Source organism: Cibotium barometz, chromosome 7 (genome assembly GCF_041138505.1).
Source record: "Cibotium barometz isolate CiBa-2024 chromosome 7, ASM4113850v1, whole genome shotgun sequence".
Classification (NCBI taxonomy): Eukaryota; Viridiplantae; Streptophyta; class Polypodiopsida; order Cyatheales; family Cibotiaceae; genus Cibotium; species Cibotium barometz.
Window position 1 is genome coordinate 54,019,273 of NC_141052.1, and position 16,642 is coordinate 54,035,914.

General features: G+C 46.2%; 1 protein-coding gene across 1 annotated transcript in view; it reads left to right on the forward strand.

The window, feature by feature from the left end:
* AUG7 (nuclear matrix protein) overlaps positions 1–16,642 on the forward strand; it is a 59,221-nt gene that overhangs the window by 14,274 nt on the left and 28,305 nt on the right. The window contains exon 3 of the mRNA XM_086800798.1: positions 2,051–2,112. Coding sequence (XP_086656924.1) covers positions 2,051–2,112 — 62 coding nt within the window. The remainder of the gene's footprint in view (positions 1–2,050; positions 2,113–16,642) is intronic.

Consider the following 16,642-nt stretch of genomic DNA (forward strand, 5'->3'; position numbering starts at 1 on the left):
AGCGCCTGCTGCAGCTGACCATGTCTGGTACAGCCAACTGCTCCTTGGTCTCAGTCGACAGCACCCAAGTCTTCCCAACCCTTGCTCCAAGTCCAACCTTGGCCCAAAACTGTAACATGCTCCTAAACTCTTGTCTTTTTCTGGCTGCCCCTGCTGGACTAGCTGAGGAACTTGTCCATGGGCATATGTGCACATGACATCGACAAGGCCTCCACTAATTATGTGGCCAAAAGCTGTATATTTAGCCCCAAAAAAAGCTACCTGCACCTTAAAAATAGTGGATACAACTCTAAAAATTTAAAAAAGCTTGCATACACCAAGATATTGTGTGCTACTCTAAAAAAGCTCACACAGGCTAAAGCTCTCATAGGCTAAACTTGCATATGTTGGGAGTGTCTTTGGCTCATGTAGCTACTGAGCCTCCATTCCATTTCCGTGCAATGCCTAGCCCTATAAGAAAAGAAAGTGGAGAAGAAGAAGGAAGACAAGAGACGTGCAAACTTATGAAGTGGCATTGCATTGTCAAACCCTACACATGGGAATGTCCACATATACTAGCATAGAGTTGCAAGGAAGAGAGTAAAGAGAATAGTCAACACTAATGCATGTATAGGTATTTTACATCACGAGAAGTTGACTTATATATATCTCCTTTGTAACTTAGTGCCCACAAATACCCATTCCTTTAACCAAAATTGGTTGACATTCTCCCTTTCCTATTGTCCATCTAGTCTCATTGATCACTAATACTTGGGATTTACAATAGGAGGTGAAGCTGTAGCTGCCCTTTATTACAGCTATAAAATGATGATGTCTGAACAATCCATTTTCCTTCAAAAGAGATGGTTTGGGGATGTCAATACAATCAAAATAAGTAGTATGTTCTAGGGATTAGTGGAATCTTGATGATTGATTGCTACTTTATTTAATTTTTCGGTCGGCATTAAAATTTTAGGTATAGTTTTGCCTCCCATTTACCCTTTTTTAAAATCTTTTTCTTTCTAATTGGTCACTAGTACTGCAATGTCAAAGGTTAGTGAGCAGAAGAGTTAATAAATGGATTGATTGAGTGGTGAAATGGAAAAGTGAAAAACCAAAAGAAAAGGTAATTGGCAATAGCAACCATCAGAATATAAGTGTGTGCTCTGTTCCTCGTGTGGTTTTAATAATGTTGCTATAAGATGATTCTTTGAATGCATCTTCATATTGTTCCCTACTTGATTCTATTAGCATTAGATTCCTATATTATCATTAGATTCCTAGTGTTCTTTGTTTTTTTCTCTAAGTTCTATACTGTGTTTATTTGTAGCAGCTCCTATGACTTGGTTTTAGTGTTGGTGATGGTGGTCAAGACTCTGTTGGACCCTTTGTTGAAGTAAATTTGACTGCTTGTTGATTCACTAAATGCTTATTGTATAGAAGATTTGCTTGGGGCAAACCTTCTAGTAGCAATTGTTGAATGGATTTTGTTGGTTAAGAACTTTCTATGCGGAGATTTTGTGCAGTTTGTTGAAGGTTCTTGTATACTCCCAGGATGAGTTTACTTTTTGCCATGTGAGTAGGTAGGTTTTTGTGCTATGCTAATTTTTGGAAATAGATGCACGTGGCTATCAATCAAGATTGTACTTATTTTAGAGCAGCTAAATTTTGGTCCTTCAATTTTGTAGTGCAATGGTGTCATGCTCCCTGACAGTAAAGATTTGAAGAGGACGTTTTATTATGTGGGTCTAGTTACTTTCAAAGAAGCTTGTGTTGCTATGTTTTAGTAAGTGTATTAGAGTTTACATATCAAGGCTTTTTACTAGGTAAAAATACCAGTGATGGCTTTTACAAAATGAAGTTTATCGGTGGTTTGGCTTGTTTAGTGGGGATTGGCTGGAAAAGAAGTTGGAATGTGTATTATTGACTTCTTTTTTTAAAAACTAAAGGGCATGTGGACATGCCTTTTTTAAAGCTTGTGTTTTTACCGTGCTGTTTGGAAAATGACATTGGCATGGCACAAATTTTATTTGGGTAACAAATGTCTGGTTGGGATTTGTTTCTTCAATAGATTTAGCAGAAATAGCAAAGTTCCTAGGTTTGACTCCTACAATCGACACAGAGGCTATCCAGGTAAACTCGCTTTCTTTTGCTGTTCTTGTTATATCCTCTGCCTAAGTTAATGTGTTAAGTGAAGCAACAAAAAGCTATTTTGTGCATGCCTTAATTGGGGATTTGGGTATTTTTTCTACTTTTGTTAAAGTAAGGCTGTTGGCATGTCTGTTTTGGTAACATGAAACACCACTTTATTTTCAAATGGAAACTCATTATATTATCTTTTTTCCCCCCTGAAAATATATTCTCATTATAAATGTGGCATGCTTTTTAATGTAGAAGTTAATAATTGATGATTAGTGTTCAGCTACAAAGATTAATGCTAATCACTTTGCACACTTAAAACTGAGAAGTAGAGAGAGACACTTGTATCTAATCTACTCCTACTGCATATTACTCAAAACGTGAATATTTACAACATTCCTCATAGATCCAATGTAGAGTTGGTCCCTAGATGCTGTGCAAATTGCCATGCTATGGATAAACTAATACACATGAATCCAAACATCCCTGAAGTGGGGGTGTTTACTTTTACTGATGCGTGAACTGATGACGCAATCTTCGGAATGTTGGGATTGTGTGCAGAAAGTGTTCATGATTAATGCTAAACACATGAGAGATTAACACTTATATATCTTAGCAAGACACAATTGATAGAGAAGAGATTTGTATCTAACTTACTCCTACTGTATATTACTCAAAACGTGAATATCGTTAATGTTCAATGTAGATTTGGACCCTAGATGCTGGGCAAACTGCCATGCTATGGATAAACTATTGTGCATGACTCCAAATGTAGATATGTCCTTGTGGGGGATTTTGCTGATGCTTTAACTGATGATGCAATCGTCGAAATGTTGGGGGATGGGGTGCTGTGGCCGAACCTTTGTCTCCTTGCACATGCCTAAATGACCCTCGAACTTCTGGTATATAGGGCTGGCCCACTGCTAGGATTAGCTAGGTAGCCAATTGTGCCCACTCTACCAACTGTACACAAAGCTGTCCACACCTGATGATACATGGGTGCCCTATGGTCCAGTCTCCGGTTGTCCAATTGTTGCCCATCAGCCCATATTCAGCTGATGCACTTGCCCTTTAGGTGGAAATAGGTCCACATGGAAATCATCTGAGTGATGCACATCACATCCTCTCCCTCTTGGAGCCCTAGGGCACGTGATGCACCTTTGCTCCATTCTTTGTCCAATCCAGCTGTAGGCTCCAACTCTTTTGCCTCATCTCCAGTGGGAACTACTTGGGAACTGTTGACACGGATACGTATGTAGCACTTACCTCCAGATGGGATTCCGGCCTCGGCAAGATCCACGTGAACTATTCGTGTTTCCACCAATTCGGAAACTTGTTGGATCTGGGCCGCTGGTTTTGGAATTACTGTGGACCTTTTAGACTTGAATAATTGCATCTCTTGGTCAACCTTGACCTGGGTCCTTAGCATGTCTCTGGCATCCCTTTGTTTTTGTCTTCAACTGCGGTGCTCTTATCAACTTTAAGTGCTGCCATTGCTTCCTTGATTGTACTAAGCAGGTCTCTATGTCATGTGCATGCACATGGACATGCTAATCCTAGAGCTAATCTCTGAAGGGCAGCAGATAAGCAGAGGAATTAGGGCTTGAGCAGGGCACTAGAGGACACGAGAAAGGCATCCTATGGATGCAAGAACAGGTCGGCAGGTGGCTCAGAGGGCTACAGGTGCCGTCGGCAGCAGACATGATATTTTAGGTGTTTTTGCTGCCGGCTGACCGCAGTCGGCCAGCGTAACAGTTGTCCCAAGTGCCTATAAAAAGGCTCAGACAAGCATTCATTCATTCCTGTAGGGATTGGATCATTAGGATAGGACTCTTATTAGTCATGATCACCTTTTAAAGGCAGCCTAAGGCTTGCCAAGAATGTTGTACCTTTTTGTACTATATTGAATATTCTGAAAATACAGCTCTCTCTCTTGTGAGGGCAAAAGGACGAAAGGACCGGATGTACGAGAGAGTAGAGCAAGTCCTGTACAATAGGCTCTCTGATGTGAGGTGACTCTGAGTAGTAGACCGTTGAAGAAGCAAAGACGAGGTCGGAGCTGAAGCACAGTCGGTGACGAAGGCTCACGTTGAGGACAATGGTGGCACTGTAAGGTGGTCGGTGTTGAAAGCTTGCGTCGGTGGATGCAGTGGCACTCCGAGGTAGTAGATGTCTGTAGTGGGCAGCGGAAATGTAGTGGTGCAGGCTCTGGTTACAAGGGTGGTGCGGTACTTGAGGGGTGCAGACTCTGGTGACGAGGATGTTGCAGTTCCTGGAGGGGTGTAGGTGAAGTTGCACATCGATGGCTCTCCGAAGGTGAGGTGATGCAGACAAACGCAAACCTGCAGATGAGTGGACTGCAGGAGAAACACAAAGCCGTCATGAGGCAGGTGGTGAAGACCAGAGAGGGCTGTTGTCCCTATGTTGTCAGGTGATGATGAGCAGAGAGGGCTGCTGTCCCGATGTCGTCAGGTGATGATGAGCAGAGAGGGTTGCTTTCCCGATGTTGTCAGGTGAGGGTTGCTGTCCCAAGTAGATGTGATGAGCAGAGAGGGCTGCTGTCCCAAGTAGATGTGATGAGTAGAGAGGGCTGCTGTCCCAAGTCGATGTGATGAGCAGAGAGTCCTAGGTAAGTGTGGTCTGCTGAAGGTATGAAGGACTGAGCACTACAGCCTACAGGTATCAGATCAGGGAGTGCTGTTGCTGTAGAGGTAGAGCCGACAGCACACAGGTATGGACAGACACGTGGGCAGCTGCTGTATGCATAGGAAGGACCCAACGGCTGCTGCTGCTGCTGTTTGTGGTTGATCGTGATGATATGATGCGTTGCTTATGCTGATGAAGTGATGCTTATATATATGGGGTTGGGCTGCTGGTTGGCTCAGAGTAGGGTGTCAGCCAGCAGCAGCAGAAGACAAAATATCAAATAAAAAACCCCTTTTAGGGCTGGTTGTCACACATCTCTCTCCTCTCCATCTCTTGTATGCATTTTGCATCAGGTTGTTCTTGGAAAGGTGTTTAGGGCTTAAAGAAAACATAGAGCTTCCGCACATATGACATTCTGTTCTATGCTTCTCGAGCTTCTTGGTCTCAACGTTATTGTTCTTCCAGTGCTTGCTGGTCTTTGGGTTGGCGTTCATCTTCCCAACAGTACAGCTCCTTCCACATTTCCTCTTGTTACCAGTACCATTCTATAATGGAGTCAACATTTGCCATGGAAGACACTGGCCTACTAGACCTAGACACATGCAAACTAACTCTAGAGATTTGCTTGACTTGGCTGCAAACCCAAAAGATGGCTGAAAACGCAAACCCTAGTGCACAAACCTAGCTGCAAACCCTAATGCACATATGCTAACACAAACTTGGTTCTTGGGATCATCTCAGGCCGGCCCTATAGCAGTCATCTCAGGCCGGCCCAGCAGTCAGCTCCAGTAGCCTCCGAGAAGCGGCTTTGGCAGCCTCTGATCTGGAATCCTTTGGCTCATCTGCCTAGTGGTCACATGCTCGGGGCTTGCCCACACGTATCTTGGGGAGCCTGGAGTACGGGCCCCGCTAGGTTACTTGGAGATTGGCTTGCATTCAGACAGTTACCCCAAGAGGCTCAGAAGTGTGGCCTTTTTGGGATTAGGGGCAGAGACCCACTTAGCCTCGACATCGACTCTTCCATCTCTCTGGAGTGGCTGGCCCCGATACTGGATCCTTCTCCGCCGTAGTGGCTGGGAGAGTTCACTTGGCATGGCATACATAGTAGCAACGGAACGGGAACGGGAACGGAACGAAAGCACCACCAGGGGAACGGGAACGAGAAAAAGGGGGAACGGGAACGAGGGGGAACGGAAACAGGGAACGACCTAGATAATTCCTAGAAATGACGATAAATCTTAACATACAATGCTCATTTATATAACCAAATCAGAGACACACTAAAGTCTAGTGCACCATAATTTGCATGGCTAGATACTAACACTGAACAGATCTCACAAGTCAAAATAAATTAGCCCACATCATACATGACATAAGTGACAAAAAGCACAAAATGTGGCCCACATGGCACAGCCTAGATAAAAGAAACAATCCAAGTCCAAAGTCCAAGCCTCAAGGTGACATGCACATTGCAAATAGTAAGGAGATATCATGCATGGCTACTGCCAGGGATGCCATCAAGGAGACTATCATCTATGTCATCCAAGAAAGCCATATCATCAAGACCAACATCTGCAGCATCCAAATCTTCAATCCCATCCTGACCAGGATCTGCAAGTCCATGTGTCTCCTCATCATCCGAGGACTCCTCATCAAGCAATATAAACTTCTCTGGTTTGGGAGATGCCATATCACCAAGCAAGCGCAAATTAGCACGTACAAAAATCAAGTCATTGACTTGTTTTGTCCCAAATTTGTTCCTCTTCTTGGATGCAACATGGCCGAACACACTCCATAGCTGCTCAATCGGAGAGGAGCTTGCACCTTGAGACAAGATCCTTACTGCCAATGATTGAAGCTGTGGTGTACGAGCCCCATAATCCTCCCACCATAAAGCAGCCCCTATCTTAAACCTATCTCTCTGAGCATCAGCCGATCCAAACCTTCCCAACTTGCTGCGATAAAATCCAAGTTGGTCTTTCACCAACCTTCGTTTATCTGCATCACGAACTTGCCTAGAAAGCACTGTCTCCCAACCATCCATCACCTCATCATCGGCCTCTTGTCCACATCCTTGGAACTCGGGATCCAAGACATACGCTGCAGCATGCATAGGAGAATGATAACCATTCCATCGTGCTTCACATAATTCTCGAACCTCTGCATATTTCTCATCAGACAAGCCCATTTCCCCTATTTTCTCGATCATTCGGTCAGCCCCCTCATAAACCTTGCCAATGCATGGCTCCCGTCCATCTGCAATCCGCATCAAGCGCATGATCGGCTTCATCATAGCATTGATAGTATTGACTTCATCCCAAAATGTGAAGTCTTGTATGGTTCTTGCAACCTCTATGCCGGCTCTTGAGCGAGAAAGTGCCCATCCCATCCACTCATTGCATACAACCAACTGCTTCAAAGGCAATTGCACTTTGGATAACCTCTTCATCATGAGAAAGTTATAACCAAAGCGTGTCTCTGAGTACTTCAAGAGATCCTTTTTGGCCGATCTCTTGCGGAATTCATTCAAAATAAACTGATGGTTTTGAATGAAGCTTATTATCTCCTTGCCTTTTTGAATGTGTGGATCAACCCATGGCAAGCTGCCAACATCCTTCAATAAGTTGCTCAAACAATGAGCAAAGCATGGACTGAATGTGATATGCGGATACCTGTCTTCAAGCTTAAGACCAGCTGCTCTATTTGTTGCCTCACCATCAGCTAAGAACTGAATAACATTCTCTGGTCCAACTGTCTCAATACCTTCGGCCCACTCTTCCACAAGCTGATCTGCAGTTTTTCCAATCCCAGAAGCATCATGTGAGGAAATGAATTGCATTCTTCCTCGAGAATAAGCAACCATGCCATGAATGGACCTTTTTCGAGTGTCACTCCAACCATCTGCAATAAGTGACACACCATTCTTTGCCCAACTTTCATGCACAGACTCTAAAGCACATTCAATTGCAGCTTTCTCCTTTTGCAACAAGGTGGTGCGTATGGTCTCATATGAAGGAGGCTTGTATGTTGGGCCATACCGTGCAATCTCCTGGACCATTTCAATGAAATATGGAGACCTGGCAACATTGAATGCTACATGATCATGATAAAAGAACCTTGCAACAGCTGCATCTACCCTCTCTTTCTTGCGGGGATCCCAAGCTGCTCCCAAGGTTTGCTGCTTGCCGGAACTTGCACCCATAGACTGCGAATCTTGGGAAAATGCAAAGCTCCCAAGTCCTCCATACTGTTGTCCATCTCCCAAGTGTACATCTTCCCCTTGTCTACTGAAGTAAGATGCATCAATTGCCGGTTTCTTTCGTGCACATGCTTTCTCCTCTTCACTTGGGTACTTTGCCAAAAGCTCTCTACGCATTTCAGGTGGTCCCTGGGCATTTGTTCACTTGTGCTTTTTCATTGTTCACATGGCATAGATGTGCTCTCACACGGTTTGCTCCTCCTGACTTCTCTTTGTTACATTGCTTGCATTTCCATCGTGTTGCACCTCCCTTAGATGAATACCTTTCTAGCCTTTCAACCTCGTCCCACCAAGTAGCATTCGAAGCTGATCGCTTTGAACCCGAGTAAGCCATGATGTCTGCAAATTCGGGCAAAAAGTTGAATAGGCTTTCAAAGTTAACCATTCCAGAGAAATGAGTCCTTTTTTTTCTTCTGTTTAATGGGGAGAGACTGTGCACTGTGCAGTGTGCAGTCCAGATTGTGATTCACCATAGGTAATTTTTAAAACACCAAAAGTTCAAAGTTCAAACAAAAAAAGAGAGAGAGAAGAAAGAGAAAAGCTTCTTGCTGCCTTGCCTTTTAGATGACTGTAGTCTGCACAGTGCAAGGGCTGGGGGCCTGGCTGCCAGTGGCTGGGGCGACTGTACTATGCAGTACAGAATGTCAGGACTCAGAACAGCTGTTGTACGGGCAGGACAGTATGGGCGCTGGCGGCTGTACTCGTGGAGTCGTGGACAGCAATGGCGTGAACTCCGAAGAGCGACGGGCGGCGAAAGGCGTACGGACTTGTGCGAATTCCCGAAAAGCGCCTAGCGCAAGGCTTACGGGCTTCATTTTTTTTAAAAAAAATCCACGTCATCTGCACGTTCCCACGTGGGGGAACGGCAGGCTAGCGTTCCCTGGCCCGTTCCACCAACGTTCCCTGCCGTTCCACCTTTTTTCGACCACCTCCACGTTCCACCATACGTTTCCAGCGTTCCACTAGTCCACGCGATGGGGGAACGCGTTCCACCGTTCCCAATGGGGGGAAACGGGGTTCCCCTGCTACTATGATGGCATACCCTTGGTAGTTCATGGCGGAGACGAGTACTCTACTCGACTCACCTTCTCTATTGGGCTTCATGGCAGACTGGAGAGATCAGAGACCCCCTTAGAGGACCTAAGGGATGCACCTTACAGAGGGTGCAGGTGATTGGCTTTCACGCACACAAGTGGCACATCGACCCTCCACCAGCCAAGGTGGAGAGAGAGAGAGACTATGGTGGCTATGGATGTTGGAGGGCTAGCCTATTATGAGTGTTCAGTGGGACCCGGGAGAGTGGACATGGCAGCACTCAGAGGATAGAGAGGAGTCACCAGTTACGCCTTCTTTGCTTACACTGCACGGCTGGGCCACAGGATTCAGATGTCAAAGGTGGAGGGCACTCCAGCAGTAGTAGCAGCACATTGGCAGTCCCAGGGCCTCCCGTCGCATTTTCTTACAGACTTTTGGAAGTGGCTGTGGGACAGCTTTAGGCCATGGAAGATTACTCTTTTCATGTGGCCGTTTGCACATAGGAGCTTAGCACTTGGCGCTTGGTTGCCCATTGGGGGCGGAGCAGCATTATGTTAGAGGTGTGGCCATCTCCAAGAGTTGACTAGCGTTTCCCTCTAGGGACAGATTTGTACTTAGCCATTTTGGCTGTTTTTTTGGTAACTAATAGAAGGATCTTTTTCCCGGAAAAAAAAAACACAAACCTGATTGTGAAAACCCCTAAGGCACACAACCTAGTGGGGCTAGCTGCTTGCAAAACTTAATGTCACGTGCATCCCGCACTTGGATGCCATGTAGACATATCTGTACAGAAGGTGCAGTACCTGGGGTGGAAAACTGGTCCCATGTGAGCCGAGTCTGAGACGAGTCAGCCAGGGTTCCATTCCAGTCGTTCGAGGTCAGGTGTGCTCTACACAGGGACCCTCTCGCAGGGTCACCACCACAGCCGAGTTCAATGCTTGAGTTGCAGATGCGTGCATTGGAGATCCAATAACACGAAGACGAAGCCATGCGACGCGTGGAATATGAGTGTTACCTTGCAGCAGATTGACACTAACGGCTTCCTCGAATCACTTTCCCGTGAAGATGAACTTCAGTAAGTATAATGGTAAACTCGACTCCATAACTCTTTATTCATGGTTGCATCGGTTTGAAGCTTACTTTGCCGCAGTTAGAAAGAATGATACTGATAGAGTGATCTTAGCGAGTTGGTACTTGGAAGGTGAGGCCATTCCTTGGTGGACCTAGTGGGCTCATGTCCACACCAGATTAGGTATGGCAGCTTATGTGTGGGATGAGTTTGTCCGTGACCTTAAGCAGCAGTTTCTACCGCCCCATTACCTTGAGCGACTCGAAGACGAGTTCAGGGGAGCACACAACCAGTCCTTTAGTTTGCCAATAGAATTTTGATCTTATGTTTGCAATGAGGCTTATCTAATACGGACAAGAAAGGACAATTTTTGTATAGCCTTGACACGCAAATCCAGTGGAAGGTGCGTATGTTTAGGCCAGCCACCTTCGAAGACGCACTCTTGCTTGCGCAGAGTGCTGAAATGAAGCACAATGGTGGCAAGCCCAAGACTTTCCAGCCGACTACTCCCAAGGCTACCGCCTCGGGGGGGAAAGGCTAGAACCTGACGGGTTCTTCCCCAGGAGAGAGCACGGGAGCCGCTGGCTCCAAGAACTCGAACAATGCGTCCAAGCTTACTCCAGACCAGAAAGTGGAGGCAGGCAAGACAGGTGGCAAGTTGAGTGCGGAGGAGATTACTCAGTACAAGGAGGAGGGTAGGTGTTTCTTTTGTCATACAAAAGGACACACTTCTCGGGAGTGTCCTAAGAAGACTACCGCTCCAAAGACCGCCGCCTCAGCCTCCACAGCTTCCGTGGTGGTGAGTCTAGCTCCCACACAGACCCCAGTGGTTGCCCCTAGTTTTTCAAATCCCAATGCTTCAGTTGGAGCAATCATTAGCCGAGAGCTCGAAGATAAGCAGAAGGGCACCCATGACTAGGAGTATGAGCGCAATGAATTGCTCAAGATCTTTGGCTACATATGTGGCCAGAGAGTTGCTGTCTTGTTTGACAGCGGTAGCACGGAGGATGTGGTCACGGAATAGGCCGCTCCGCGTGCTCGTTTCGTCCTAACTTCGGTGGACAAGCAAGTTGAGGATTTTAGCACAGGCATGACGACGAGCGTCAAGTATGAAGCTCTAGGTGCTAAATTGGTTATTCAGGGCATAGAGTTTGTGCGTGATTTTATGGTTGCCCCTCTTGTAGGAGCAGACATAATATTGGGCATTTAGTGGTTTCCCAAGTTTCTTCCTGATGTCAAGTGGGACAAGCACACTTTCCAGATTAAATTGAATGTGTCAAACGCTCCAGTGACCATTAAGTGTGAGCCAGGAATTTTGAACTTTCCGCTCATAAGCCACTTGTAGGCTAAACGAGCAATCAAGAAAGGTGCACATTGTGTGATGATATACATCCAGACTGCCCCGATGGTGGCCAGTGCTTCCGAGAGTATTTGGGACCCAATACTATCCTCTTCTCCCCCCCTCCTCTCTCTCTCTCTTCCCGCTCCCACTAGGGGTGGGAGACAGTCCCAGCTCACAGATTTCTTCCAGAGAGCTATGCCAGTGCCAGCTGATGTACCACGTGGGGTGACCGCATAGAGAGCAGAGGAATTGAGAGCCAGGAGGAGACCTAGACAGACTGGACATAGAGCACCCCGACTCCGTCACCCAGAGATAGCAGCTATCCGAATGAGACACCAGATGGAGACACAGGAGAGGGTAGCTCGCTTTCATTCAGACTCAGGGTACATGTTCACTCCATTCACAGCCTCAGCATCAGCGATGTATGATATCTTATATCCCTCTTATGGCACTGGATGGAGTTAGACATAGATCTGCATAGCATGCTTGTACTACCCCTTCAGCATATAGAGATGCATCTTGCCTTAGCACTCCATCCACATCCCCACCCCCCCTTATATTGTTTGTATATGGGCTCCACCGATCCATGATGTTTCAGAGTTGTATCCAAACATATGCACACTTTTTCTTTTCTTTCTTTTCTTCCGATGACCGGAAGAACACAGTTGTATTATTTTTTGTCTCATAGGCCGACTTTGGCCTCTCGTAGACGTTAATATATCTTTCTTTCTTTCTTTCTTTCTCTCTCTCTCTCTCTCTCTCTCTCTATTTTTTGCACATTTACATTGAGTTCTGTGCGCTAATATCGTCGCGACAAGTGTGCTGTTTTTCTGAGCATTGAAGTTACCGATCTCCCCGAAAGCTTCCGCATGTTACACTTAACGCACATGCACAACTCCTCGGGATGATGTAAAGCACAAGACTTAGCATAGAGGTTGACTTGAAATGCACACTTGTTAATGCATATCTAGCCCTAGATGACATGCATGCTCTAATACTGACATGACATGCTTACTTATGTGGAAGCCTAATTAATGATGATTAAGGCTAAGCTATAAAGATTAATGCTAATCACTTTGTGCACTTTTAAAAATTGGGAATTAGAGAGAAACAAGAGAGACACTTGTACCTAAACTATGTCAGAATGCACAGATGAAATGAAGACAACTGTTGTAGAGAGCAAAACGTAGATGAGAGAGGGAGAGAGAAGCTGTCTAACTCTGCTATATATACACAAGAAAATCCCGAATGAGACATTGGCAAGTGTGGGGGGCAGGGGCCATTTTATATGGCCCCAGGGTGCTAGTTAGCCAGCCCAAAACAGGCCGACAGCAGCTAGATGCTCACGACTAGCACAAAAGTGCTCACAAGCAGCGATAGGCCAGGCGGCCAGGTAACCAGGTCAGGTCGGGTAGGAACTCCACCAGTCGGCTAGCATCTGATACAGCCGACATGCCTCCCACACGTAGAAAAAATGCGAAAAATACATGGAATGTCACCAGCTTGGACATTTCCTAGTATGAAAGGGGTCTGGTGGACTCCAGGATGTCTAAATATTTGGAAAGCACAAGATTTGGGAATGGGGGATTATCCTAGAATACAAAGGACCACAATTTATGGGAGAACCCATCTCTTAGATTGGGACATGTGGCAAGAAAGTGGATCAAAGTGAGACACGTGGCCTCACACTTGTCAGAAAGTGGATCAAAGTGAGACAAGTGGCCTCACACTTGTCACTCCAGCTATTGTGTGGCTCTCCACTTGTCATCATAGCCTTCTCTTTCCATTTTCACTCATGGGAGCCCCAAATCTATAAATTGGAGCCCTCTCTCTTCATTAATGGAGGCTCTCTTGCTGCACACTAGCCTCTACCACCGTTATAGGCTGCCCTAATGATGACTACTCTCTTTCTCTTTCTCTTGAAGGCTGCCATGAAGAATACTGGCTGTTGGGGACTGTTTTGGAGGCTTCCATCGCGAAAAAATACTGAAGGCAAGGGTATTTAATCATTTGTTATGATTTCTAGCCATTGTACTTGTTGTACCAGCCCTTGTACCTATTGTACCAGCCACTGTACTGGTTGTACCAGTCCTTGTACTTGCTGTACCAGCCATTGTACTTGTTGTACCAGCTTTTGTACTTGCTGTACCAGCCATTGTACCAGCTGTACGAGCCACTGTATCTACTGTACCCGCCATTGTACTTGTTGTACGGGCTGAATGGAGAGTTGTACTTGCTGTACCAGCTCTATTGCATGAAGACCCGTGGTTTTTGGGGAAGAATCAGTACCCACACGGAGGTATATGGATTATATTGTTGGCTCGGCATTTCTATAGCCTGTGTTCCGGCTTGGTAGCCTCATGTTGGGCTGTGTTATGGCATTTGTATATGGATAATCTGGCATCTCTCGTGGGGAGAGTAAGGCCCGCAAAGCTTGTACATGATATTATTCTCCTTGGGTAATAAAATACTCCAAGGGGGGGGGGGGGGGGGGGGGGGGGGGGATCGGCCCATTCCGGCCTCTATGTGGTGTCACATGTGCAAGCTCCATTTTCAGCATTTGAGGATGTTTTGTCTAGCTTTTATGTTTTATGCAAAGTGATGATGGATATGTGTTAATGCTGTGGCCATATTTAAATGTTTTAATATGCATTGATGGTATCAACAAGTGTGTCAAAGGCCCTAGTCCCTCGGGCACTGTGAGTTTCATGGAAAGTGAGGAAAAATGGGGGAACACCAAAACTGGGCGGTCACACCCACAACAGAGGCCTCGGTGTAATGTACAGACAGGAGATGACTGCTAACACCCCCTCTCAGCTCCTGGATGTGGAACCAACTGCAGTGATCTAGAGTGCTGCCGGAGCATAGCGTGAGGTAGAGACTTCGTGAAGAGGTCTGCCGCATTGTCCTCCGTCGAACAATAAACAAGCAAGATGTCACCAGCCAAAATCTTCTCACGAACAAAGTGATATTGTATCTCTATGTGCTTCGTTCGAGTTTCGAGCAATAGCGATACAGCTCTGGTTATCGCACTGGATGACCGTGGGCTCCTTCTGTGGAAACCCGATCTTGCCAAGGAACCTCCGCAGCCACACAACCTCGCAAGCAGCACCACAAGCAACCTCCTCCCCAATGTGAGTCACTCCAGCCTTGGAGTTGGACTTGGTCCTTCGTTTCCCCTACAGTGTCGTAGAAGAGTCCAAGATCCTTTATACCCTGCAGATATCGCAAGATCCGCAATCCTGCGTCCCAATGAGACTTCAAAGACGTCTGCATGAACAAGCTCAACAGCCACACAGGAAAGCTCAAGTCCAATCTGGTGTTCAGCAACTAGATCAGTGAACCAACTAGCTTCTGATATAGAGAGGCAGCAACCGGCTCACAAGGATCATTCACTGTAAGCTTTGTATTCAAGTCCATCGGTGACGTGATAGGCTTGCTGTTCTCCATCCCAAAGGCCTCAAGCAACTCATGAACATACCGCTGCTGAGAAACAAAGAACCCCCTCTGGGTCTGCCAGATCTCCAATCCCAAGAAGAAGTGGAGTAAGCCTATGTCAGTCATCTCAAATGCCTTTGACAAGGCAACCTTCGTCACTACAACGTGGTTCACATGATCACCAGCGAGAATGAGGTCATCCACATAAAGGATGATCAACGTGACCAAACCGCGTTCTTGAAAGAGATACAAGTTAGGATCTGCAACTGATCTCTGAAATCCAGTCCCTAGAAAGAAGGAATCAATCTTCTGATTCCAAGCCCTGGGAGCTTGCTTTAGACCATACAAGGCCTTCCGCAACCTATAAATCATCCCCTTTGATCCTGGAGCCTCAAAGCTTGGAGGTAGCTTAACATACACCTCCTCTTGCAAGTCACCATTAAGGAACACGGATTTCACATCCATCTGATATACGGGCCACCGCTGAGAAGAGGCAAGGACAAGAACGGTCCGAATCGTGGTCATCCTCGCTGTCGGTGCAAAGGTATCCTCATAGTCGATGGCAGGTCGCTGAGCATGTCCTTAGCCACAAGTCTGGCTTTGTGTTTGTCCACCGACCCATCTGACGTATACTTGGTCTTAAAGATCCACTTGACACCAATGACTGACCATTTTGACGGCCTCGGAACCAACTCCCAAGTTTTATTCTTCTCTATGGCATCCAGTTCCGATTGCATGGCTGTCTTTACGGAAGTGGGCTCTTTGTCCCGCATGATACGAGACATCAAAGTATAGTTTACCTGTAAGAGCTCCCCTGAATGACTTTTGTCATGAAATCTATGCGATCTTCAAGGTCCGTCCTCTGTGGTCCACTCGGAGGGAAGCTCCGTAACACTTGACTCCCGAAGGGTGTCTGACAACCACCTAGGTACTCTAACAGAACGTGGAGCCTCCTGTTGTTGCGGGGGCTCATCTCCAGCTACAACGGACTGAGGCTGTCCAGTTGGAACAATCGACTGGGAATCATCCTCAGACTCATTTGGGTCTCTAAGAAGTGGCGGCTCATCAACAGTGAAAGCTGGAATATGCTCATAAAAAACATCATCTTTGCTGACAAGTATCCTTTGGAAAGAGAGTTATATCCCACAAATACAAGCTTCTGGGACTTCGAGTCAAGCTTCCCCCTTTGCTTCTTTGGAATGTGAACATCCAAACACACGGAAATGAGAGACATCTGGTTTCTTGCCAAAATAAGCCTCAAAGGGAGTCATCTTTGGTACTGAAGTCGTCAGAGATCGGTTGAGGATATGGACAGCTGTAGCTACAGCCTCTCTCCAAAGTGGACGAAGAAGATCAGGATGCTCCAACATTGTCCTCGCCGTCTCCACCATGGTCCGGTTCTTTCGCTCAACCACTCCATTTTCTGAAGGCGAACTTGTATTGGCCAGCTCTCCCTTGATGCCATGTTCTGCACAAAACCGCACAAACGCATTGGAAGAAAACTCTCCTCCTTTGTCGGCCCGAAGAGTCTTTATCTGCAATCGAGACTCTTTCTCCACCATCACATGCCACTCCTTGAACTGAGCAAAAGCTTGGTCCTTTTGAGAAAGGAAATAAACCCATGTGAATCTGCTACAATCATCAAGTAGCATAAAATACAAAAAACCTCCCAAGGATGGGGCCTACATAGGTCCACACAAGTCAGTGTGTACCAAGTCCAAAGGTTTCGAAGCCC